Below are 27,283 nucleotides of genomic sequence, written 5' to 3'. Positions count from 1 at the left end.
GGAGTTGTAGCTAACACTGAGGTCAAGCAGGCCTGCTTTTCTCCCATCCTGTCAGTGTGGTGTGCTTCAGGGTTAGACTTCTATTTTCCTTGGCGTTTCTCAGTGCCTCTCTTGTTTCTGACAGCAGTCACCTTTTTGGAGTCTGGATCTCTTAAACTCCCAATCACGCTTTGTATTAAATCAAGAACATGTCCTTGCTCAGACTCCTCATCCTGTTTACCTGTCCTGTTCTCTACAGGAAATGCTAAACGCCCCCTTCACTGTCACCCTGGGATGACGCACTCTGACCTGGGATCCCATGCTTTTCCCTTAGTTGGGTTTTCTTACTGTTCTAATAGTATGATGGACAAGCCAAGCCTACAGATACAAACTGTCTTTACTGGATCTCACCTCAGATGGAGTCAGGGCACAGGACTCATCTCTTGAGAACCGTGAGGGTGGCTTTTCAGCTCCCCACTTAAGCTCAGGCATCCTGGAATGCAGTAATCTGTATAAAAGCCTTTATCAATATCTAAGTTCTATACAGCCTCATTCACACTGTGGACAACGCATGTACTCTCAGGACATGCCTCCTACCATGCATGAATCGCGTCCCATCCTCTTTCTGGAATCCCTGCTACGTAGGTGGTGGACATCTGGAGTGATCAACCTTTCCCCACACCTTCTTCTCAGTGAGAACTTCCAACGTCATTTCCTAGAGTTTCTACTGACATCTTAGATTTCTGTAGTCACGTCTGTCTGTAACCCTTGGAAGCCCCCTCTCTTTGAAGTGTGCTTTTTTGTTCTTTTGGTATGTCCACAAAATTCTGTGTGTTTTATCTGCAAGCTGTCCTGAAGCTCCCTTTGTGCTTCTAGAAGGCTCCTTCACCCTTTCCATTGCTTCCTCCCACCCCCTGCTTTATAAGCGGCTAGCTCTCATCTTGTGCATCATGAGAGCACAGAGGTTTTGTTGGTATTGGTATTTGGCCTTTCCTACCTAAGAGCATGTTTTTGGCCATCTCCTACTCAGTATCTGTCACTGGCCACCCACACTTATGTAGGCTCCAGATGGCCCTGTGGCATCATGGCTAACCCCCAGATTCTCATGAGGCAACAACAGAGAGAGGACCCAGAAGTTCATCTGGCATCAGTCAGACTGACACATCAGAATGAAGTGTGGTAGTACACCCTATGGTACTGCCCATAGGATGCAAGAAGACTCAGGGTCAGAGCCTCATGCTCAGTCCTGGTAGTACATCCTATGGTACTGCCCATAGGATGCAAGAAGACTCAGGGTCAGAACCTCATGCTCAGTCCTGGTAGTACATCCTATGGTACTGCCCATAGGATGCAAGAAGACTCAGGGTCAGAGCCTCATGCTCAGTCCTGGTAGTACATCCTATGGTACTGCCCATAGGATGCAAGAAGACTCAGGGTCAGAGCCTCCTGGTCCCGGGGGCAACAAGAAAACAAAGCTCACACTGCGTGCACAGTAGCTTCCAGAAGGTCCAGCTGCACAGTGTCGAGGAGCTAGAGGTACTCTCGATGTGCAGTGAAAGCCAAAAAGGGTTTTCGAGACATGGTTTCTCTGTGTAGCTTTGCGCCTTTCCTGGAACTCACTTGGTAGACCAGGCTGGCCTCGAACTCACAGAGATCCTCCTGCCTCTGCCTCCTGAGTGCTGGGATTAAAGGCATGCACCACCACTGCTCGGCTCCCAGCCCCATCTCTTATGGTTTGGGGGCAAGGTCATTACAGAGCAGACCTCTTCCTCTAACCAGGCCCTGTTTAAAGGGTCCAAATTTAACCAGGTTCTTCCTTGTTAAGGTACCAGATCCCATCTGCTTCTGCCTTTTTAGTATTTTGTAGCCTCTGCAGGGTTTGAGGAGCCTGGGACAAACCTGGACAACCAGTTAGCTATCCAGGACCATAGGCTATAAATAATACACTCATATTATAAGGAATCTGATCATGCAGCCTTTTTCCTCAAGGTTAAATAAAGGTCAGTATCTTTCTCACAGTAAGTACATATCAAACATCTAAATGAATGCCAAGTAAGGGGAAAAATACCAAGGCATCTTGGCCAACATCTATATACTAAGCTCCTGTGGATGTAAATAAATAAAATAGTCAATTGAGACATCTGATTGGCCATTCAACTTAAACATTTAAAACTATATTCACTTACTGACACTTTTATTTATATCTTATGAATTAATTTTATTAGGGATCCATAAACTTCTTTGACATCACTTCAGAGAATACCATCTAGCCCAATTTCCTAGAACAGTTTATATCCAAGCTTTACAATCACAGTGTCAAAACCTTGGAATTAGTACTGACTGCAGCTAAGTCTGAACGTGTGCCGCCGCCGCCGCCGCCGCCACCGCCTCCTCCTCTGAGTCAATCTGGGGCATTTATTTTTATTTAAAAGGTTTTAAAAGTTAGCCTCTATACTATACACAATTAAGAATGACTGAGGTGTTCGGGAGCTAACATGTTCATTATGAACAGAACTTCATGATTCAAAGGGAAGTAATCTAGACGACAGTCATCTCACAGAAAAACAAGTCCAGCACTCACGAAGCTGAGGAAGGAGATCTTAAATTATGATTTTGAGGTCAGCCTGGGTCATTCTCCTAAGAGAACAATTTTGTAAGGGCTAGAGCAGAGAAATAATTTGGGAGTAAAATATAAATTCTGCATGCTATCCAAGGGCAAAGGAAAACATCTTTCCAAGACCCTTCTATGAGCTCTCCATGTGTGGAGAGGCATGTTAGGAAGGAGGGGGGCGCACTATGCCCTTCCACACAGGCTGCATTTGTACTGTGGTCATTTTGGGTCCCCAAACTGTCCCATGAAATAGTTCTGCTCCTAGGCCTTACCATGGCTGGCTGAATGTCCAGTTTTCACCAGGGCAGGCCTTGATTACACCTATGGCCTGAAAGCTCATCACCAGGGCAGGCCTTGATTACACCGATGGCCTGAAAGCTCAATACTCACCCCCCCCCCCCCCCCCCCCCCCCGCCTTTTTCTCCACTCAAAAAAGTCCCAGGCTGAAGACCAGTGATGGTCAGGTCGGTCCAGCCTCAGACATACAGCTGGCTGTGGCACGTGCCCCACATAACATCTCTTCTATGGTGAGCACCATGAGCACCATGCCCAAGTCACAGCGTGGGATGAATTTGGCTGTGGGTTCACAGGCACTGGCAGCGCTCTGCCAGGAGTCCTGAGGCCAGGCTTCTTCGTGATTGGACTACCCAAGGGTAATTTACCTAGTCACCAAAGCTCCACCGACCTTCTACGAAACTCCCCTTCCCCACAGCTGAGCTCTTCAGGAGTCCAGCAACCGAAGGACCAGTGGCTATCAAGAAGGACCCCACCTCTTCCCCAACCCCTGGCCATTGTCTGCATGTATACACTGGCCTAATTAGACTCAGGGGAGGTTTTGCCTTTCTTTGCCTTTCTTGCCCAGGGGGAAGTAAGGGAGCCATGAGAGCGTGCCCACACCAAGCCATACACATTAGGCTTCCCAGCCACCATACATATTTTTAATTAAACTTTTACTTTTGAATTGTTCTGAACTTTAATGCTTCATGCTAACATTTTCATACATACGTCATTTTACCTTGTCATATTCCCCATCCACACTTCCCTATCTATTCCTGGGTCCCTTTCCTCCTCCAAAACAGTCCCCTCCCTGCTTTTACATAATTGTGAGAGTATGCATATACACACACACATACACACATTCATTTGCATACATGCACAAATTCACATTTTTTAAAAAATCTAGATTACACATTTCTTACTTTTAAAAGGGCTACAAAATCACGACTACCCCCATGCTGGTAACTGTCTATGTGGAGGTCTGAGATTACATCTGGGAACTCTGCACTCACAGAAAGATATATCCAACAGCACAGGGCTATGCTCCAGCAGGCATTATTCCATTCAGTTTGTCTTACTTTATCAGTCCGAGGAAATCATTTCAAAACACCTGAAAGGGAACTAAATGCATGTAGATATTGGCAAAACTCAAGTTTTCCTCTCGGGAAAAGTCATTGCTGCTCTCAACTATGGCGTAGTGACCACTGTGAGATGCGGCATGCAGACCCGGACCTGCCCCCTCGCTGCCCTTGGCATGAGTCAGGTTACCATGCACATTCAAAGAGACACTGCGTTTGTTTGTTTTCTATGGGGCTGTAACACACTGCCAGCAGCTAAGTGGCTTAAAACATGCTATCTCATCCTTTCCGTTTCCTAAGCTCCCCCCACCTCCACCCCCCGCTTGTGGCCCCTCTACCTGCAGGGCCAGCAGCACAGTTTCAAACTTCCTTTCTTCCCCATCATGAAGGTCCTTCCCTGGAATCGCTGAGCCCATCCGGGTCACTGTTCTAATTGAAGGCAGCGAATCTGAGAACATTTAACTGAGCACATTCACAGTCTGGGTGAGTCAGGACACAGGCACTGTGGGGGTTACTCTACCCTTTCTAAAGTTCTAAAATGGCCCCTTCCTCGGCTTCACATTGGTTTCTCTCTGGTGCCAAGAACTTGAGTTCTGATGATGACCTGAATAGAAAACACTTTGGAAAGGCCATGCTTCAGGCTGACCCTGCCCTCGGTCTCCACCCTCCGACCACAGTGGCCCTGCCTCAAACTGCACTGGCCCAGGACCTTTGCACTCAGGCGCCTCTTTCTCTGGCAGCTCTTGACAAAAAAAACCTTCCTGTGCCCGCCTCTTATTTCTCATTCACCTTCCCTTCACTGCAACCGGTCAGAAACAGCTGTCCACCGTCCTTCCCCCCAGCCCAGAAGGCCACCTCCATGGGCCACACATGCTCCTCACTCCTGTGTCCCCGGCACGCAGCTGAGTGTCTGGCACACAAAGGACATTCAATGAGGAACAAACCAAACCAATTAAGCTATACGATTTTTTAAAGTCGTTTTAATAATTTACAGATTTAAAATTCTGAGAAATCTTTACAAGAATGTCCCTCTTTTCACAAGGATGGAAGTCCCACCTCGAAACCTCCGGACTTTATGTCTAGACCATCTCACTGGCTATACGAATCTGTTCAAACACTGGGAGGAGGGAGTCCCCTTCACTGCCTCAGAATGGGGCAAAGCTAGCCTGCTACAGGCAGTGGTCCAGGCGAAGAAGCAATGCCTACTCTCTAATTTTGGTTTTAACTATGCCAATTTAATTCTCTGTGTCTAAAATGCTGCCTTTTACTTACAGAAAGGCATTTGGATAGTTTATGTACAAAATCAAATAAAAATTTATCTCGGCCGGGCGGTGGTGACACACACCTGTAATCCCAGCACTCGGGAGGCAGAGGCAGGTGGATCTCTGTGAGTTCAAGGCCAGCCTGGTCTACAGAGCTAGTCCAGGACAGGCTCCAAAGCTACAGAGAAACCCTGTCTCGAAAAACAAAAACAAAAAATTTATCTCTAAAGAAGAAAAGAAAAAATGTCAGCACATTGGGCATTTGCTGGAGCTCAGAGCAGTGCTAAGGCCCCCCTGAAACAAACATGAAACAGGGGACCAGTGGTGAGCTGGGCTGAAGGGAGGGTAGCATTGAGAACAAGTGTCAGGGCGTGGCTTCACTGAGGGCTTTACAAGTGGTGACACACCGTACCGCACAGACAGTACCTTTCCTACTCTCTGTCCACTGCTCCAACACAAAGTCCAACCAGCAGTCAGGAGAACATCCTGTCCACTTTGATCATCCCACCGTGCCCCATGAGAAGAGGGTTAGGCCATGCTGGAGAGCCAGGAGACCTACAGGTCTGTCCTTGCCTTCCCTACTGAGTTCAATTGGACCTCACAATCCAATTCAATTAAGAACTAGACTGGGGGCTGGAGAGATGGCTCGGTGGTTAGGGCCTCTGCTCTTCCAGAGGGCCTAAGTTCGCTTCCCAGCAACCACATGGTGGCTCACAACCATCAATAATGAGATATGATGCCCTCTTCTGGAATAGAGGTATATGTGCAGACAGATCACTCATATACATAAAAATAAATCTTTTTTTTTTTTAAGTTGAACTTGAAAAAAAAGAGCTAGACTGGGTGAGAAAGGAAGGATATCGGCGCTGGTGTACGTGTTAAATACTTGCCAGATCGGCCCTCACCCTGCCCGGTGCTGGCAGCCTCTCTCCACTGTACAGTCCTTTTCCTGGGGCCTTCTTCTGGCTACTAACCATTCCCATTCACCCATGCTCCTATCCACTTCTACACTTCTTTGCATCCCAGACCACTCCTCTCAAACACCCATACTCAGACACCCAGAAACCTATTACCCCCATTTTGCACCCCTCAATGTCCAAAACAAGCCAGGCTTCTCCATGTGTTCTTCGTGTGGTGATAAACGCATACTGACTACCCAAGCCTCGGGACAAAAGCCAGGGGCCAGCTTTGACATGCTCCCCATCACATCAGTACAGTCTGCCTGTTACTGGGTATCTGGCCCCTTCTCAGGGGTCGCTTTGCTGTGACAAGGACCCAAGCTGCCACCGGCTCAAACCTGACTCCGGCAGAATGATTTGAAGTGGTCAGTTTGTCCCCACCTTTGCCCCACCCAGCTCAACACCCACAGAGAAGCCCTGTTCTTCCTGCACCTACAGTCAAGTAATGCCACCGCTCTCTCTGTTCACAGCCCTCCAAAGGCTCTCCACACTGGCTTCTAGAAGGCTGTAAGCAAGCAGCCCTCACCTGCCCTTCCAGCTCCAAGGGCCTGACTGAGGTGAGCAGACCTTCCCTGTCCCAGAAGCCACAGTCCTCAGATGCACTGCCGTCTTTGAGAACATTCTCGCCTTAGATTTGAGAGTTGCATTGTGTCCTTCTGTCCCCCTTTGGATACCTGAGGACAACTCAAACAACCCCTCCTCAGAGGATCCTTCCTCCATGACTCTGGCCACAGCCTCCCCCCACATCTTCCTGTTGAATAATCATCCCATCTTTACCAGTACCTGGGACGATGCTATCCGTCTTTCCTCTACTCGAATGCTGTCAGTTCCATGATGCAGGGACTCTTGTCCCCTGAATACAGTACCTCGAGTGGCCCTGAGCACTTCCTTGGCATCCGGCATAAACACAGGTCCATGTTGCTCATGTGTCCCTATATTTTTCTGGGTATGGCCAACAGAAACCCCAAATAATGTACAGACTACCCACATTTAGTAGAACACTGGACCATTACAAATGTTCACAGACACTCTTATCTCTAAGATGCCCGAGGGTAGCCATCTCCATCTTACAGATAAAGAACCCAAGGCATTCCTGACATGGGTAGGCCTACAGGCCCAAGGCCCTTCCTGCTGAGCCACACTCTTCCTACTACAGCTGGGAACAACTCCTCCATGATGGAGCCACACCTTGCCATCCACCCTAGGCACCCTGCTCTCTTTAATTCCTAGGCACACCCTGGCAGTGGCGTCTCTGTTTGTTTCCTGTTATCCACCAGCCCTGACACACACACACACACACACACACACACACACACACACACACACACACAAAGAGGCGTTGCCTCTTCCATCCTCAGGCTACAGCTACTGGCCTTACCTGTGAGTCTGCCTTCCACACCCCACCCTCATCTCTCCCACCACACCCTAACTCACCAACACCTCCTTGAGGGCAGAAATCTGGTCTTAGTTTGTAATAACCTCCAGGGCCAACAACAACAATTTAAAAAAAAACAAAACTCTTTTAAACTACACTAACTGGCTGATCTAGTTGGACAAGTATGAGCGAAAACTTGCACTAGAGCAGATCTGTCTACCCTGGTGTGTTTTCATGTCTACACAGAGGCTGACAACAGAGTTAAGCCACAGCCTCCCATTTCCAAACATTAGACCCTCCCACCAAGAACACATGCCCACCTCCAACTCAGGGCAAACAAGCTGTTACTGCACTAATATATAAGCGGTCCTGTTCCCGAGTTCTTGCGATACAGGCGGTGCGGTGCTCTGCTCTGAACCCAATGGACCTCAGTGCTCATCACCTCCCGCTTCCCTATTGTGGACCCAAGTTTAAAGAGGGCAAGAACCTACCCAGTCACGGGCTGGAGAGACTACAACACGGAGCTGTGCCCAGCACTCCCTAGATGTCAGAGCTCGTGCTGAACCACTAAATCCCTAGACTACTTTTAGCTTGGTTTGATAGCATCACTCAAAACGCCAACTAACCTTTTAAAGGAATATTTCTTTATAAGAGGTGGTTATAATTAAGGCCTACTAAGTACTTTATGACCTACACACCAGGAGCCCCAAGACATGACCTGTCTTTAACAACAACACCAGACCAGTAATTTTGTTGTGGCCTTTTCAAAAATTCTTAAGAGCCCTTTCTCTGTCTCCCTGAAAGAACATGCCAGAACAAGCCCCTGATGCCAGTGACCATGAGATACGTGTGCCAGCTAAGCCTGGCTGACCTGTGCTGTTTCCTACGGGCGTGTCTCTGAGTAACAGCAATGGAGCTTGGGCACATAGGGTCACCAAAGGCCCAATCTGTTTCACTTCCCTACATCCCCTGCTCAGAAGTCCCTACTGCACACCGGGTGGGGTGACGTCAGATCACAACCACCGACTCCTCACAATTAAAGGGGCTGGGGGCACAGAGCTCTAGTTCTACCCCTGCATCTGCTTTTGATGTGACCCTGGACCACCAACACCTGCTTAGGCTATCTCTAGGAAAAGGAATTCATCAGAATATCCACTGGCTATATTTAAAGTGGTCAAGAATTCCACTTTGACTCAACACAAACCTAAAAGTGTATTATAAACATAAAGCCAGTTCATTTAAAAAACAGATTGAGCCAGGCGGTGGTGGCGCATGCCTTTAATCCCAGCACTTGGGAGGCAGAGGCAGGTGGATCTCTGTGAGTTCGAGGCCAGCCTGGTCTACAGAGCGAGATCCAGGAAAGGCGCAAACACAGAGAAACCCCGTCTGGAAAAAAACAAAACAAAACAAAACAAACAAACAAAAAAAAAAAAAAAAAAAACCAGACTGATTCGCTGAAAAGTGTCCTTCAGCTGACAAGGTGACTCGGAATAACAAGACACCATCCTGGGTCTGCAATGGGAACGCCGTCTTCTGGAGTCAGGAAGGGGAAAACAGGAAAGTCCCCAGTTGTAGGACTGTCTCCGAGCAACCCTGGGATTTCATTTAGAGAGTGGCTGCCAGAGCTTGTCAAATGTGGAATTTAATCATGTCCTAGAGATCGGACGCCTGACTTTTCAGCTCACAAATCACATTTGTCCTTTACCCAAGTCCAGCCTCTGAATTTGCCTTTCAAGGAACCAGACTGGAAAGCCGTGGTCACACTGGACCTGTGACCTTCACACTTGATACATGGTGGCTGCCTAGCAAACATCTGCCCAGGGAATATTTACATTATAATTACTCACCACTTTTAATATTTTATATTCAAGTATATAACAACCAGGAAATTTTTATATATGCCAATACATAGCAGCAATATAATCAGTGTTAGCTTTCTTAGCAGATGTTAGCAAACAGCTCATATTTCATTGGCAAAGGAAGAAATAACTAAGTTGCATCATTTTTCAGTAAAATGTTTTTAATAAAAACCAGGAAGAGATAAAGTCTATGTAACAAGCTCACACCCGGCTGACTGTTGTACCCACTCTAATACCTTCCAGAAGCTTAGGAAATCCAAATTTTTCAGTGTTTTAAAAAGGAAATTAATAGGATCACATAGCTTATTTTCTAACTGTGATAACTAAAGCAGCAGGGTTTGCAGCTGGGCCAGAGGCCGCTGGCCCGGGCCAAGTACAAGTTTTTTTGTTTTTTTTTTCCCATGGTAAAAGGCTTTTTCGCTGGGCATAAAGCGGCACCCAGAAAACAACTGCTCAACCCCTTTCCCACTGGACATGCCACACTGGGTCCTGCCGAATGAGAAGTCCATGGCTGCTTCTGAGAGCCTTCCTTAAGAGGCGGTACAGTGGACATGTGCCCATTGCTCTGTTCTTCGCCCCTCTCAAACCCCTGGCCAGAATATACATGCTGCCATCTTGGATAACAAGGCTGAAGCCCAACAGTGGAACAATTAGATGATAGTGAGTCTCAATACTGAAGACCCAGGAAGGCACCAAGCAAAATGCAAATCCAAAGAGGGTTTTCCAGATTTTTCTTTTTTGCTATGCTGGGCATCAGGCCTTGCACACGGTAGGCAAATGCTCTACCACTCTGCTATACCCCCAGCTGGGCCTTATTTCTCGTAAACCTAGATTTAGAAGTAGAATACTGTAAAGAGAAATTTAAACTATATAAACGTGACAAAAAACATAGCATCTAAATAATTAAATACTTTTTTTTTTTTTTGGCTTTTCAAGACAGGGTTTCTCTTGTGTAGCCCTGGCTGTCCTGGAACTCTCTCTGTAGACCAGGCTGGCCTCGAACTCACAGAGACCCGCCTGGCTCTGCCTCCCGAGTGCTGGGATTAAAGGCGTGCGCCACCATGCCTGGCTTAAGACTCCCTTCTCCTCCTCCTCCTCCTCCTCCTCCTCCTCCTTCCCCTTCCCCTCCTCCCCTCCTCCCCTCCTCCTCCTCCTCCTCCTCCTCCTCCTCCTCCTCCTCCCCTCCTCTTCCTCCTCCTTCTTCTTCTTCTTCTTTTATTTTTTTTTTAATTACATTACTTACTACTCTACTGAACTGGGATATTTAGAAACTATTTAGGTACCAGAATGGTTTGAGAACCAGTTCAGCAGCCCAGAGTTACCTACTGTAGACAGACATTCCCCTTTTAGTGGCTGGGTTGCTGGGGGACCTCGGGGTTAGGAGTCAGGGTTGACCATGCAAAGAGTGGACCGGACAGTGCGGAGGGGCAGTCAGGCTGTCTGGGCAATATTTACCAGAATGGAAACAGTCCTGGATTTTCACACCTACTACTACTCACTCATACATCCTGGGTTGTCTGTGGGCCTGTTATTACTGAGATAATGTGGTACATGACTGTAAGAGCTACTATTTCCAGAAAACCTGCACCTTGGCATCTGCACCATAACAGCCAGGTAGAGCAAGACCATAATCAAAAATACCAAGGGGGTTCCAGGAGCATGTGTACTGTTAGCTAGGTACTAACACAAGGGGGTTCCAGAAGCATGTGTACTGTTAGCTAGATACTAACACAAGGGGGTTCCAGGAGCATGTGTACTGTTAGCTAGGTATCAACACGGGTTATCTGAAATGGTCTAAACATTTTAGCAGGTGCTGTAAGGATCAAGTGAAATGATCCCTAATCACTCTGCAGAGGACCACATTTTCAATACAAGTACCCTTGGGGGTCAAACCAAGCCATGTTTTACAGGAATCTAGTGAAACAATGGCTACCTCTAGGACCAGCAGGGTGACTATACCGAGCACAGAAGTGAGACTTTCACTTTACAAAAACCCTTTGTACCACACAACTCAAAAATGTCATTAAAATAGACTGTCAGTTGAGAGACAAAGGAGTCACTTGCAAAGTGACTTGCAAAGAAGACGGCACAGGCCATAGAGAGAGGTAAACCTTGTAATTGCATAAGACAAGCTTGCACATGCTACCTCCGTGGAGTCAGCTACAGGCAGGCAAGTCAAAGATTAATTTTTATGGCCCATCTCCTAGAGGCATGACAACCGGCTAGGAACACACGAACACATACCTGCTCGACACAGGCGCTGTGCTGACAACCTGGTCCTAACAGTGACGTGCACATGTAAAGCACAGCTTGAAAGATACTGAGAAAACAAATGGCCATACTTTAAGGGGCGGGCGGGCGGCCCGATGGTGTCCCGCAGCCAAGGGAGGTGCAGCTCAGTCCAGCACTGAAGAGAGAATCCCCCAAAGCCTGAGCCCCCGCCCCCAACACACACCCGGAGAGCAGCTCAGCTGTGGATAAACACTCAACACAAACTCCTCTTCCCTCACCTCCCCCTTCTAGGGCAGTCAGACAATTCAGGGAGCCCCATGACAAGGACGTGTGTGGAGTCCTAAAAGCTGTCTTTGGAGGCCATGGACACTGCCTGGGCTGATGGTGTCATCCCTTCCCAGAGGAGCTGAGTTTACTTGGCACAGGGTGAGTCACCAGCTGAGTCAGAGGCCCCACCCACCCACCCTTCATCTAATCTAAAGCAAGGTGGGGAGGGGAAGACTCCTTGATCAGAAAGGTAAGAGAGACCAACAGGACACGCTTGGAACATTTCTCATCATAAGACAAAGCCAAGCCTAGCTCCTGAGTAAGAAGTGCCTGTCATCTCCACGACTCTCAAGGAGATAAGTTGATTGGGGTTTGGACGGTGTAAGGACAGGGTACAGAAGCTTCCAGAGGCTGAGAGTGCCTCTGTTCCGGAGTAAGGTGGGGCCGGGGCCTGACTGGGAAGAACGGTAGAAACAACTTTCAATGTGAAGGGGATTGTGGGAACAGTTTGGTCTGTCGGGAGCTAGATTGATGGCCTGGAGAACTCTCAAGCCCCCATTTCTTTATCTATCAAACAAGGGAGGAAATACCGTTTTTTGAGCAGGCCCCAACTTCACCCACTACCTGGGAAGGAGATAAATCATTCTAATGGTAATGAAACTCTCCCGAAGCTGGGTAACAGTGCTAGAAAATTCCTGCTCAACACACAAGGTCACCTGAGTCTTGCACCTTGGGCTGCAACACGTGTCTTGTCTTAAGCTACATTTTCATTTCTGAAGAGCGACAAAGTGTCAAGTTCCAAGGTAAGGTTCTAAGAAAACAAGCTCCCCATCGGATTTCACAGGCCTCACATTTTGGAACCCTCAATGCTTTTTCCTGACAGGTACCAAACATCTTCTGAGAAATCTGCCCTTGAGAACCAATGGACAAAAAAGTCCCTCCCAGGTAATGTATTAGCACAGTCTAAAGGAAGTGGGGTGGGGCTGGTGAGTAAGAAAGAGACTAGCCGGCTAAAGATGGCCTTGCTGAGCGAGGGACAGCTGCCACTACAACTGGCGAACCCTGAACGGATAGGGACTTTCTCTCGACATTTGACCCCTGAATGGGTCACTGCTGCATTGCACCCAGCCTAAGCCTTCAGTGTGCAGTCAAAGGCACATTTCGGTTTCATTTTAAAGCCGGCCACCGCGAGCTAGGAAGGTGCAGTATGGAAATATATGAGCAACCAGCCAAGACGGCCAGACTTTTTATCAATGCGGTTTTCACTTTAACACAATAAAAAACTTGTTAAGCCAAAAGCTCCTCATTTCTCCAAGGATGCCGGGGTCCTCCACGGGTGAGACCAGGTTGCCGACTTCAGCGGGTACCTTTATCAACTTGGCAGAACAGGTTGGAAAGTACGAGACTGAATTCTGACTTCTACCATAAATGTACTAAGCTTGATTTTCCTGCCACTACATCAGACACAGTAGCAGGTAACAGGTAATTCCACACCCTCTGCTGAATTAAAGTTTAGCTCTGTCATTATGTTATGGTCACCCGTCACTCCTAAACATCCCACACAGTACAGGAAGTACCCAGGTGGGGGAGCTGGGAGAGGGCTCAGTGGATAAAGGGCTTGCAGCACAATCATGAAGACCTGAGTTCTGATCCCCAGCACTCACATAAATGCCAAGAGCTGTGTGTTCAGTAACACCAGCAGCGGCAGGGGGGTGGAAACAGACAGACCCTGGTAGCTTGCTAGTCTGGATTAAATGGCGAACTCTGGGTTCAGTAAGACCTTGACCCAAAACATAAGGTGTAAAGGGACAGAAGACACCCACATCAACTTCTTTTCTCTACACATAAGATGCACAGGCACACATATCTGCACATACACGTACACCATGTGTGCATGCACACATGAAGTTTACAACCATGTGAATATACGTGACACTATCAAACTGCACACTGAGAAATAGTGAGGGTGAAAACCTTTTTGTCTTAAGGTTCATTGTATCCTTCTTTTAACTGGGGGATAAGTATCAGGTTAAAGATCTGGTCAGCCCATTTTCTAGATGTATACAAGAAATTAAATCAACTCAAAGAGCCCTAGAAATACCTAGTTGAGGATATATTATTAGATTTGAACCAAAAATCAACAACAAGCCTTGCTCTTCTGAGGTTCACAAACTGGCAGTGGCCGTATCTATGCAGAAGACATTTTCAGAGTGCTTTTCATGTAGAAGGGTTTCAGGCAAGGCAAGCAGGCCCGTTCTGTTCTGTGCAAACACTCCACAGCAGCAGAGCCGACCAGTGTGAACCTGAGGAATCCTGCCACTCAGCAGAGCAAAGTGCTGTGATCACTCAGAATTCAGCCGGGGGGGGGGGGGACGACGGGGGACGGGGGGGGGGGGGGGACGGGGGGGGGGGACGGGGGACGGGGGACGGGAAGGTCGGGACGGGACAGACAATGGACGGACATGGATGGACACACTGCCTGTGTGCCTGCACTCTCTCTTCTAGGTCATGTGGGGACATTTTAAGAACGAAGATATTATTCCACAGGCATGATTACAGAGCCTAGGTTGAAACCTAAAGACTGGCTTTTCCATCAAAAGGCAGACGGATACCTATGGCAGTGGGTCAGGCGGGGGAGGCCTCAGGCAGCTGACGACAGGGCTCATTACTACTACCTCCTGCCTTCAGAAAAAGGTTAGACCGGACAATGCTTCTCAACTCATTTCAAGAAAACACTCAATGACCCAATGATGAAGACAGGTGAACATGCATGGGTGATAGCCATAAGTGACTGTCAAACACTGAAAATGTCATTAAAAAGCTTCATGTTTCACATCCAAAAATTCACACATTCCATTCTGCACTATAATGACAAAGGCTTTAAAAAATAAAACCAGTGAAACACTATGCCACTCCTGGAAGATGTTCCACATTTTATTTGTGTCATACCCAGGACAACAGATGCCAACATCCTGATTATTCATGCAATTTGAAGCTATTGTTTCTTTTTGAATTACTAAAGGCCCATGCCATTTATTTCAATGAAGAGACTGAAAAATGTCAGTAGGAGGCTGGGTGTGGTGGCGCACGCCTTTAATCCTAGTACTCAGGAGAGAGAGGCAGGCAGGTCTCTGAGTTCGAGGCCAGCCTGGTCTACACAGCAACTTCCAGGACAGCCAGGGCTGCACAGAGAAACCCTGTCTTGAAAAGAAGAGAAGAAAATGGCAGAAGGACGGAACCCAACGTGCTGGTTCATGCGTCCTCATTTTCCACCTCTCAGGCACCTCAGCCAGGTCACAAGTCATTTGAAAAGGACAGTATAAGTGCCATTCCTCACACCAGGACAGGGAGGCTTCTGATGTGCTGGGCAGCAATGAGTGCTGGCTAAATTGGTTACAAGCTGAGCCATGCAGCTCAGGAAGCAAGGCCGGGCCTGGCCTGGCCACACAGGGTTACCATACCCGCTTTACAATGTGCACAGCATGTGCCCACCATTGTACACCCTAGGTACACCCTAAGCTTGAAGAAACCATCAGACTGTACCAGCCAAACAGTGCCAGATGCTGCGGCTGCCACTACCTCCATTCAGGGGAAGTTCTCGCCACCCCTCAAATGAGTCTTGTAGGAATTCAACTCAATAAAAGCTGTGCCTCTCTGTGGTTCAAACACAGCCTAAGGATATGCAGACCTGCAAACACTTTTAATGTGTTCCTATTTTTTTCCCATCTTTCAAGTCCCATCATCCGTTCAAGCAAACAATGTGATGGTTTCCATCTGCCTTTGAACTCCTCCAACCTCTAGCTTTAGCCTTACCCAGGGCAACATACAACCTTCAACCTGACTCCCCAAACCTCCCCCTCTAGAGGGACACCGTCCACACTTTAGGGGGAGCACAAGAAGGCTGCTGTTCACTGCACAGGACAGGCTCTTTATAAAGAGCTCCGGGACTCACAGCCTTAGAGGCAGGTGACTCTCGATACAAATGACTACCGACTGGTCAACAGACACCAATGTGTCCATCAGCCTGTACTACATGGTCTTTCTCTTACCAGTATCCTAATCTGCCTTCTCTGGTTGTGATAAAGACCATGGCCAAAAGCAACTGGGGAGGAGCGGTGGTTTGTCTCAGTGTATGGCTGTAGTACACGAGACAGGGCAGGAACTCGAGACAGGAACTGGAGCAGAAGCCATGGAGGACAATGCTCCTTGGCTTGCTCCCCATGGCTTGCTCAGCCTGCTTTCTTACATCAAATCAGGCCCACCTGGCCACAGGTGGCACAGCCCACAGTGAGCTGGACCCTCCCTCATCAATCAAGTAAATGTCCTACAGATTTGCCCTAAAGGCCAGTCCGATGGAGGCGATTTCTCGACCGAGATTTCTTCTCCCCAGATCTGTGTCAGTCTGTCGAGGCGACAAAAACCATCCAACGCACCAGGCAAACTTCAACGCAGGTACTGCATAAGCAGGCTCACGAATGAATTATCTGCTGAGGAATCCCAAGCCCTCGTCCTACCTGCCCCTGTGCCTTTCACTCTATTTTCCTTTCTTGCGACAATGAGCCACCAGTGCTCCAAATACAAGGCCAACCCTTCACCCCCCCCACCCTCCCACCCCCCAACCAGCGTGCTCCCCTGGCAGTAGCAGACACCACACCTGCAAGCTGCCCTCCCTAAGTTAACCTCCTTTTTTTTCTGTCCATGGTCCTCAACAAACTGAAAAAACAAAAATAAACAAAAACCCCCTGCCATGCCATTTCCTGGAGTCAGCTGGGCTCTGCTTTCCTGTACAACGAAACAGGCAGTCTCCAGCTCCCCTCCTCATCTCTAGCCAGCTACCACCCCAACCTCCCACCTGAGCTAGAGAGTCAGCCAACTGCCTCCGGGGAACTGTGTCTCCTACTCACACACTGTCCACATGAAATCCTGCTCCCTCCACTTTCAACTCAGTCAGAATCCACCTACTTGGTTGGTTGGTTGGTTTCTTCTTGCTATGCAGCCCCATCTGGCTGCAAACTTGCAATCCTCCTGCCTCAGCCTGATGAGCACTCGCAATACAGGCCTGTGCCACCCTGCTCAGCTCCAACTGTCTTTTACTGTCTTCACCCTGCTACCACCCTGGTCCAAGCTGTCATCTCCTTTGTATTATTACAGACACCTCCTAATTAGTATGATTGCTTCTGAGTTTGCTTTTGGTTTTGTCGTTTTGAATCAGGGTCTCTGATGGAACTCCAGACGCTCCTGCCTCAACCTCCTGAGAGCTGGGATTGCAGGGGTGTACACCCACACCCTGCAGCATAACTTTACCCTGGCTTTCACCTAGTCCATACTCAATGGAGCAGCCAGAGATAACCAATTAAATATGTATCAGAATGCTCAAAGGCTTCCTACTTCACAAGAGTGACCTGATCTCTAAGGCCCAGGTGATAAAATTCCAAGGAGACCAGTGGTCCCCAGCTTTCTCTGAACATGCCAGACATGTGCCTCTCTCTGCCTCTGCCCACATTCCTCTCTCCCTCCTGGAGGCTCTTCCTCTGTAGTATCAACTTCTCAGTGACCTTACACCTGGATGACCCGCTGCCAATCACCCCTACCCTATGCCCACTCCTAACCCCCTTTCTCCACTTTCTCATTTATTACACCTACGAAACACCTATTCGCGTTATTTGCTGTTTCTCTTCTCCCTCAGAAGACACGGGGGATTCTTGTCTGTTTGATTTGCTGCAATATCTCCATCAGTAGAATGGTGCCTGATACACACTAAGTTTTCAGTGGAACGAACCACAGCTAGAGGAAAACCAACGTACGTTGGCTATGATGTTTCTGACAGGTCCAGAGGACATTCGATTCTCAGGTTCAAATGAGGATAAAATCTTTTGTCTTTTAGACTGAATCGGAAAACAAATGAGAATCAAAGTATGTGTAGACTCACACACAAAAAACCAAATGACCTTACAGAGCTCATGTTCTTATCCTGTGGCATTGAAAAATAGTTTTCCTCAGTCAGTCTTCAGAGGTTGCTGCTAAGCTAGAGGAATAGTGTGAGTGTGTATGTGAGTGTGTGTGTGTGTGTGTGTGAGTGTGAGCATGTGTGAGAGTGTGTCCTCTAGGAGTTTCCCCTGAATAGTAGGATGCCTCTCCAAACCCCACAATTCTTTCTCAGCAGCCCTAGGCCCTTTCTAAACACACTACAAGCATTTGAAAGGACTTCTCTTTCTAAACAACCTTATCTTACAGGGATCTGAGATGGCCTTACTGTGTCCTTGGCATTAGGACACCTCTCAGATACCTAAAAGTTGTTCTGCTAAACTTTGGGCTATTTCTAGAAACAACTTCATTCCTTCCCAGACTCCCTGCTCCTGAGCCTCTAGAAGGGCCCAGAAGGGTTCAGAACCATCTCTGTATTCCAAGTTCATGTAGCCTCTTCATCAGCCTGACTGATACAGTTTGCATCTTAAATGCCCACAGGCCCAAATCTCTCTCTCTCCTCTCTATCTTCAGTCTCTTGGTAGTTTTGAAAAACCGCTTCAACACCTTCACTCTACAGAAACAAGCACCTATAAGCAGTAGGTTAGGCCAACATCTGATGTGTTAGAAGCAGAGAGGCTTCAACAAAAGGATAAACAGAAGAGCCTCACATTCTCAGACCCATTCCACAGGTCTGCCTATAGTCACTTGATGGAGGGCCTCCAGCATGATGATTTATATAAGAACCAGGAAGACTCAACTTAGTCAAAGGCAGAGTGTCCTGAAGAAAAGAGCAAAGTTGGGACTTAGCTCGGGAGTCTCAAGGATAGTGACATCCTACCCTCTGGGCCTGACACTCAGGCACACAAATAGTCAAGGCAATCTTAGTACCAATGAACAGGCTTATCAACAAGAAACCATGGTGACCCAGATATCAGCAAGCAAAGTAGATTTTTGGTAAACAGGCAACACCTTGGGCTTCCTTTAATTATCAAGTCTCCGTGTCACTAACTGTCACCTTCTCAGATCACTTCTAGTATTATTTTTCCTTTCACTTTCTTAGGCTTAGAAGGCATATTTCTCTGAAGTGTTTTTCTTATACTTTATCCAATATGGGTTTGGTTGTGTGTGTGTGTGTTTGAACTCAGAACAGTTTTCTTCCTTAATTAGCTGGTTTAGAAAATTTTCTCAGCAATCTTTTCGCAGTGTGAAAGTTTAGAAACAGCTCTGCCAACTAGGAATTGAGTAACACGACCAGAGATTCAAACACTAGAACACAGCAAGAAGTCGGCCGGGAGGGTCCGCTCCCATGAAAGCCACTGCCCTGTGAACTCATCAGCACAGCATCACCATGTTGATTGGTTCATCTTGCCTTATTTATCTAAACAGAAGAGCCAGATAGCAGCAGATGCAATGCTGATGATCCCATCCTGCAATTAGGTTGACAGGGACTGAGTTGGACACCAGACCCATCTATCTACCTGCCCCAGTTCGTAACTCACTCACAAGTAGCCTCTCACGTTGGTTCTAAGAGATCACTGCTTAAAGGCTGAATGCCAGGTTAACAGACAAATCTCAGAGAAGGCTGCTTCCTCACTTTCCCACACATCCTTCAACCTTGGGATGACAACAATTAGATGCATTTTTTTTTTTTTTTTTTTCACAAGTTCCTTCCTACCAAACACTAATGACGAGTGAAGGACTCTGAAACACACATCAGCCCTGGTAAGGAAGAGTGTAAATGGCTGAGGATTCCCACCCCAAATAGAGGACAGGGCTGTCACAGTTAGAGGGTTGGCAATCCTTACTAATGAGCCCGCCCCTCTTGCTGCCCAATCCACCCTCCAAGGGTGTTCTCTGCAGTCTCCTGGCCACCCTGGAGCGCTTCATGCCTTCCCACACATCTGCCCGCTCATCTCCTAGGAATTCTGAGGTGTCAAGAGGATTTATTCACTGCTTCCCAGCTACAAGACAGGGCTCTTCTGGGATGCTCAGGCCAGGACAAGGTAACTGTACAGGAAGGAAAAGGAAACTGGGTGAAAGAAAATGGTAATGAACACACCAACACTAGCCAAATCAAAGCCAAAAGGACGCACGCTCGTCCCAGATGTGAAATTAAAGACCAGCTCTACCTGACTCACCATGCTCACCTCTCACAACCTGGGTTTCCAGGTGTATTTCACAAGCACAAAGTGTTTCCTCCGGCCAGAACTGGTCTAAGGCAGCCAAGATTAGACTTGCTATTATTACAGGAGAGAAAAGGGACAGAGGTTAACTATCCTACACACGGCCATGGAGAGCAAAGGACAGAATAGGATGTGATTCCTGCTGGCCCTGAGCTCTGTTCTTCTCTACTTCACAAGCTACCTCCAAATAAATAAGGGAGGCAAACCCAGAGATCCGTGGGAGCAGACTCTAGGGTCACGTGTACGGAAATTGATGTCATCAATCTGGGACAATCCCAGAAGACTACTTTGTAGAGAAGAGCCCCCAGGAGTTACCCTGATGATCAGCCATGTAAGAGGCCCTGCGTGCCTTCCAGGTTGAAAGTTATCTGATTCTAGGGCTGCACCCAAACCCAAGGGAAAGACACAATAGGAACTGGAGCTGGCTGCATCCCCCTCTCTCACAGCACTCAGTCCTCCCCAGAGCCTGAAGGCCACTAAAGGGATGAGCAGGCAAGGCAGTCAACAGTGCGCCTAACGAGTTAAATATACCCAACACCACTCACTGTCCTCACTGTTAATCCCCAAGTGCCCCCCATGGGCATTCCCATTTGGTCTCCAGTTGCTCTCAGGAGGCTGATTCTAGTTGTCTGGCTGGCTAGACTCAACCAACCAGGCAACTTAGCAAGCCCTGTGCACTTACCAATGCAGCTCAGAGCAGCTTGTCTTGGGAGGTTAGATTCTAAAATCTGCCTTCAGGGCAAAAGACAAACGTGATTGGGGGGGGGGGAAATCACTCCTGAAAACCCTTAGCTGGAACTTGGCCATTAAAATGGAAACTAAGAACTTTAATATTTCTTTGCATCAAGCCTATAGCTTCCCTTTCCCCACAGACTGCAGACCCCAAGCCCTGAGCAAAGCAGATTGCTCCCTCTCTCTACCCTTAGCGGGAAGAGTTGATTTCACAAGTTAAACCTCTTTGTATCTGGAAGGCGTAGCTAGGTGTTCTCTGGCAAAGAGGAGCCTAAGGTCCCTGCCCTCACAGAACCTATAACCCAGTTAGAGATTACATCATCCCCTGAAGATGAATAAAGCTTTAAACCTCAGAACTGCCAGACATGTGCTGCCCACATTCAAGGGATAAAGTAATTGCTCTAGGGTAGGATATTTCTTGGGATCTGATTTTTTTTTTTTTTAAGATGGGCTGACTCAACACAAACCAGTGTTTCATGCATACCTGGCAAACAACAATATTTTTTTTTTTTATTTTAGCTCCACTGTCCCTAATTAAAATGCAGAATTCATAAGCCCTATTGGTCACAGAAATATGTTAAACCCAGGTCTTTAAGTCCACATACCACAGACTTCCAGTACTTCCCAACTGTAAAAACTTAAACAGTGATGTATTGTTCCTAATATTTCCTCAATGTCTCCTCGCCTACTGTGGTTGCTTCTCCTGCATCTCGAACCTCAAGGTGACACAGCAGTTCTCAGAAGATGGCCCTGAGCCACCCGGAACTCTGTTGGAGGGAATGAATGCAAGGAAGCCAGTGCTGGGGTGCACATCCTCGGACCCCTGGGTAGAGACGGTCACACCACTGGGCCATAGCCAGCTGCAATAAGGGTAAATAGGAAGAGAGTCCATCTACTGATACTTAAATAGATAGCCCTGACCTATATGGGAAGCAGTTCAATGAATCAACACACTAGAATACATTTCCAGAACTCAGCAGCTTGCCAGTTTCTCTACATCTGAAGGACATTTCTGATTTATCCTCTTACGGATAGCATAAACATGAGCCAGAAACACCATCTTCAAATCCAGGTTTTGATTAAGATTCTGCTCATGGAGCTCTAAGACTCTGGGTAAGACGTTTCATGACCTGTTTCTTCACCTATAAAGGGGACAAAAGGACTAGATGACCTCTAACTCAGAAAACATGATCAAGCAAAACCAACAACCAACTCCTAGCAAGAACAGAAGTAACAGGAGACCTGGGAAGCTTCTGGAAAATAGTGAGGAGAGCAAATGACCTAAAGACCAACCCAGAAGAAGAAAATGAAGATTAGGTGTGAAGTGGACTCTCTCCAGGAGTGCACCTCTTCCCAGGTTCCGCCTTGGGAGCATACACAGATCCATACCTTCCCAGAAGAAGTGAGTGAGTCACAGGATGGATTTACCCAGTCCTTGCCATGTACCTTCCACCTCTAGAGGTGACTCAACCCCACCTACCCAGGAAAGACTCACACCCAACCCTAGTCACTCAGCTCTCTGCTCAATCACCTCTGGGAGTCTACTGTAATTTATCTCCTAGACACCTGGATGGTGCTTTAAGTGCCTAATCCAATCTGAGCGCCCCCAAACCTCAGCAATACCCAGGGTGTCTGGTGGCTTTCAGATGCAGTGGTATTCCCTCTAAAAATCTTAACTAATGGTGTTTCTGAATATATAAATGGCACCATAGAAAGTTTAAGTTACAGAGGGGGAAAAACTTATGGAAGGTTTTCTATAACTGCATTTATCTGATATTCTCACATAACCTTGTTTCAAAGTCACTGTTCAGGAAGTTTGTTTCTGCAAGGACGCTAAGCCTGAGGTAAGCTAAGTTGCTCTGGAGTTCATAAATGTGATCGAAGAGCCTGGGATATTAATTACCCAAGCAAGAGCCTTCGGTTTCAAGGTGGTCAGTCTTAGAATCACAACACACTCTCTAGTACCCAGCACCTAACACAGTAGGCCCACAGTTTCTGCAGTTAAATGCATCCTCATCACCATTTCCCATCTAACCAGCAGGTGTCCAGGCCAGGGAAACACACGGAGCAGTTGGCAGGTTCTTTCCATTTTCACAACAACCCAATGAAGCACGACCATCTCCACTCTACAGGTGAAGAAACCACACCTTCAAGCAAATGACGAGCTGCAGCATAAATGGCCAAGAAGAAACCTAAATTCAGCTCTCCTCCACACCCCCTACCACCACCCCCACCCCCAGCCAGTTCCCTGAGATGTTCCCATTGGCTTTGGAAACTGGGCCCAGTGTCCCACCAGTCTCACTGGCTGTCATCTACAGCCAGTGGGGGTGATAACGGGGCTGTGTTTGCTGACTCCTTTGAGGAGCTCCGCTACCCTTGAACCCGGGATACTTTAGGACAGGGTGAGAGAGGTACTAGATACAACTCACAGCCTCCTGGGTGCAGTTTCTGCTTCTGGGTTCTAGGATTTGACAGAGTATCCCTTTCAGTGGCTCTCTACTCCTCTGAGGGTCTGGCCAGCTACTCCCTCCCATCAGCCACATGGAGTTTTTAGACGGCATCCGTCTCTGGTCCTCCTCAGTCTCAGGAGGACCTGTAGCAGCTGTAATAGCAGACAAGCCCGGTGGCAGTGACAAGTTTCAGCAGGCCCAAGGCTGCTCGCCTTAATGACAACACAGATTCCTGGCTAAAGGCACGATTTGCAATCTCCATCCTAAGGACATTTCTTGCTCCACTTATTCCCCATTACAATGTCTGCTTGGACTTGTCTGTCTGTCCAGGAAATCCGTCTCTGTGTCCTCTGATACACAGAAAATGCCAAAGGGAATGAATGCTTTTCCCTCTGTCAACCCACAGTCACTCCTATACCGACACGTTCAAGTCCTCCTTGTGGGTAATGTGTGTCTGCCGCACAGTGTTTTGGACATGACATGAAATGTCATCCATTGAGCTGACCAAAGAAACAACTTTCACTTCAGAGTTGCAGCTAACCGACAATTATTTTCGAGAGAAAGCAGAGGCTGGCTCAGGTCTGCAAGACTCAGACCCCCTCCCTGCCTGGAACCATCCACCCGCAGCACATGTCTCTGCTTCACCTAGCAGGTGTTATCAGAAAAATCTGGCCTTAGGATTCTGAAGTCCACAAATTTCATTGTTAACTAGCTGAAACCGGGGCTTTCTCCGGTTTAAAATCACATTGGCCCCCCCCCCCCCCACTGCCTGCACTCTGCTCTCTCCGCTCTGCTGGTCCTGGTAGGACCTGGGTTCAACTCAAGGCCTGGGAGGGGAAGAGGATCTTTTGTTGTTAGAATCAGCTTCGGGAGCATGCATCAAGAATGCAGCCCCACTGCGACTCAGGCAACTAAGCTCCAGAAAATCTTCCCCGATCAAAAGAACTGGGTCATGTGGGAGCCAACACTGTTTAAAAGGGAGAGCCAGCCGCTTTCTCATGGGAGAAGCACTTGTGAGGGATGACTGTCACTTCCGAACCTTCCTTGCTAAGTCCCTGCTCTGATGGGTCACTGTGGTATAACTCCTCGGTGGGGCCCACCCGGGACTGGGACCCATGGATTCTTGGGTGTTGCGGAGCGATCGGGGAGCTGGGAGGGGGAGCTAGCAGCACACCGCTCGAAGAAGCTTATTTTCACAGCTGATCTAGTCCTGCGGAACAGGTGCTTTTTAAAAAGCCTGTGAAAGTAGGGGAGCTCACTCTGCAAAAAAAAGAGAATCACACAGGACACCGAAAAAGTGGCTTCCCAACTTCCGCGGGGCGCGCGAGCCAGGGAGGGGACAGGACGATGGGAGAGTTTGAGAAAGGCCTGGGTCCCCCTGAAGACTTCCCTCAACCCAGCGTCCCACCACCGTCCCAGGCGCACACGTGAGGCTCAGCAAAGCGCATGCCACCTGCCGGGGTCTGTGCAAAATATGCCCGGAGAGGAGGACCGCGGAAAGCACTTCGGGGGAGAAGAGGGAAGGAGTTTCCCGGAGCCGGGCCTGGGGTCTCCCCACGGCGATCCTCGCTCCTCGGAGGCGCAGAGCGCGGGGCGCGGAGGGCGCGGCTAGCCCAGCCCCGCAATTCTTGGGCCGGAGAAGTGCAGGCGGGCAGGGCAGGGCAGGGCAGGGCAGGGCAGAGCCCGGCAGGGTTGGCCCGCGGATGGGCTCTGGGCACGCGGGACGGGAGGCAGCAGGGTGCGCCCTCGCTCCCCCTGGCGCAGCGCGGCGCCCCGGTGGGGGTGGGAAGAGTCGGGGAACTCACAGGCGCTTGTCCTCCGGCTTCAGCTGCCAGTGCATGGCGAGCGAGAAGCCGAAGAGGCTCCCGGGATCCCCCGATTTCCGGATCACGTTCTCCTCACGGGTGTCCAGGTTGAAGGCTGCGCCCAGACGGGCCAGAAGCCCCGCCGACAGGTAGAGCAGGCACAGCGGGCCGGCGACCGCCATGGGCGCGCGCGGGCGGGGAGGGAGGGACGCGGGGAGCTGCAGCGGCTGCAGTGCGCGCGGGCTCGGGGCCGGGGCCGGGCTGCCTGGCGCGCCGCTGCTGCGGCCACTTCGCCTCGGTCGCCCCTGCGCGCGGCCCCACCCCCGGCCGGCTCGCTCTCTCTGTCCCGCGGCTCCCCCACGCCCGCAGCTCGCAGCAGCCGCTCAATGAGCCCGTTGTTCTCTAGAGACTCTCCGGCGTTTTATCAAGTGACGAGGGCGCCGGCCCCGCCCCGCCCCGCCCGAGGCCCCGCCCGCCATGGGCACCTTCCCTAACCGGCCCCGCCCCGCAGCGGCCAGCCCCGCGGCCGCCCTCCCACCGTCCAGCCACCTGCCCGGAAGCGCCCCCTGCGTCCCGGAGCCCCGGAATGCTACCCAGGCGTCTTCCTACCTGTCACACTCCCCCTCCCCCAAGTGCGGTCCAGGGCGCCTGAAGCCGGGCCGATGTGCAAAGTCTTACTTGGCTCATCCATTCTCCAGGAGTTCAAGACGCGCCTAGCCGTGCTCAGCTCTGGAGGATGGATTGATGCTGTATATACTTGCTAGCTCCCCAGGGACCCCCAAGTGCCGAAGACGTTGCACTAGCACACTTCGATAGTGCTCTTCTACTTAAAAACACAGTCGTCCATCGCGTTCAATCCTAGGAAGTGGGATTCTCTTTGCAGATGGTGGGGGAAGAAAAGGAAACTCAGCCTTGTTCTGACTCTGAGTCCTCCGATTTGGAGCCCTGGAGTTCGGCTGTTGTCCCCTTTCTTACCCGTGTTTCCTGGTCTCCTTAGAAGGAGAACTGCCTAGAGACAGCTCTGAGGTCCACGTGGGTGGCTTGAAGGCTTGTGCCTCCCGGGCATAGGGTGGGGCTTCCAGAAAGGTGTTGGCTTTTGAGGCGTTCTTTTTTTAGTATAGGAAAACTTGTTTCAGGGACACTCAGGACTTTACTGAAAATGAAATAATGTACATTTTACTGCCCCGTTTTTATTACCTTCTGACATTTAGCATTGTTTTATTATGAATGTAGACAGTAAACCACAGAGGCAGGAGAATATGCATCAACAACTGGATCATCAATAGAAAATATTGTTTTCTCTGGGACATTTGGTTGTTGCAGGTGTCTCAAATTACAGTTGTTATCATGTAGCCCCTCTGCTAGATCTTGATGTATGTCAATAAAGAAGTGATATATTACTATAGGGAAAAAAAGTGAACTTTTTGAGGTATTTTAATATAATCTGTTTTCTTCTGTAAAAAGTATATGTTGTGCATTGGGTCTTGATTTTCAGTAGTTTGCTGAAGGGGCTTGGTTCTACTCTGCTTCCTGTTGCTGTAGTAAAATATTCTAACCCAAAGCAACTTGAGGAGGAAAGGGTTTATTTTATCCTCTATTTCCAGGCCCGTCACTGAGGGAACTCCAGACAGGAACCTGGAGCAGAGACCGTGGATGAAAGCTGCTTACTGGTGTGTTCCTTCTGTCTGTGTTGAGCCAAATATAAGCCAGGACCAACTACCCAGGGCAGGGTAACGTTCAGAATGGGCTGGACACTCCCGAAGCAGGACAGTGGCCTTTCCTTGGAAGCCAACATCCAGGCATTGGAAGGGGGTGGGGGCTGCTTAGAAAGCTGTGTGAACCCCATCTGGGGTCTTCATACACATCCGGATGAGGCTGAGAAATTGTTGGAAATGACCATCTAGTAAAGTGGGAAGTATCAGCAGTGTGGTTGTTGTTTTGTTTTGTGTTTGTTTTGGTTTTTCAAGGCAGAGTTTCTCTGTGTAGCCCTGGCTGTGCTAGAACTCACTCTGTAGACCAGGCTGGCCTCAAACTCAGAGATCCCCCTGCCTCTGCCTCCCAAGTGGATTAAAGGTGTGCACCACCACTGCCTGGCTTATTCCAATCAGTTTGAGACTCAGTTATTATTTCCATTCAAAACCTGAGCTGGATATTTTGTAGAGGTATACTATAAAGTGGAGGTCAAAGGTGACCCTCTGAGGAGATTGCAGTCTCTGGGGTCAAAGGAATGAAAGCAACTGAGACCCT

The 27,283-nt window shown here is 48.8% G+C and overlaps 1 protein-coding gene across 2 annotated transcripts in view; it reads right to left on the bottom strand.

Moving 5' to 3' along the window:
* Itga6 (integrin subunit alpha 6) overlaps positions 1-25,446 on the bottom strand; it is a 69,474-nt gene extending 44,028 nt beyond the window's left edge. For both annotated transcript variants that reach the window (XM_036184123.1, XM_036184124.1), the window contains exon 1: positions 25,037-25,446. In XM_036184123.1, the coding sequence (XP_036040016.1) occupies positions 25,037-25,218 (182 nt within the window). In that variant the 5' untranslated portion in view covers positions 25,219-25,446. The remainder of the gene's footprint in view (positions 1-25,036) is intronic.
* Positions 25,447-27,283: the final 1,837 nt, after the last annotated feature.

This window comes from Onychomys torridus, chromosome 4, assembly GCF_903995425.1.
Source record: "Onychomys torridus chromosome 4, mOncTor1.1, whole genome shotgun sequence".
Taxonomy (NCBI): Eukaryota; Metazoa; Chordata; class Mammalia; order Rodentia; family Cricetidae; genus Onychomys; species Onychomys torridus.
This window is presented reverse-complemented; position numbering and strand designations above follow the sequence as displayed.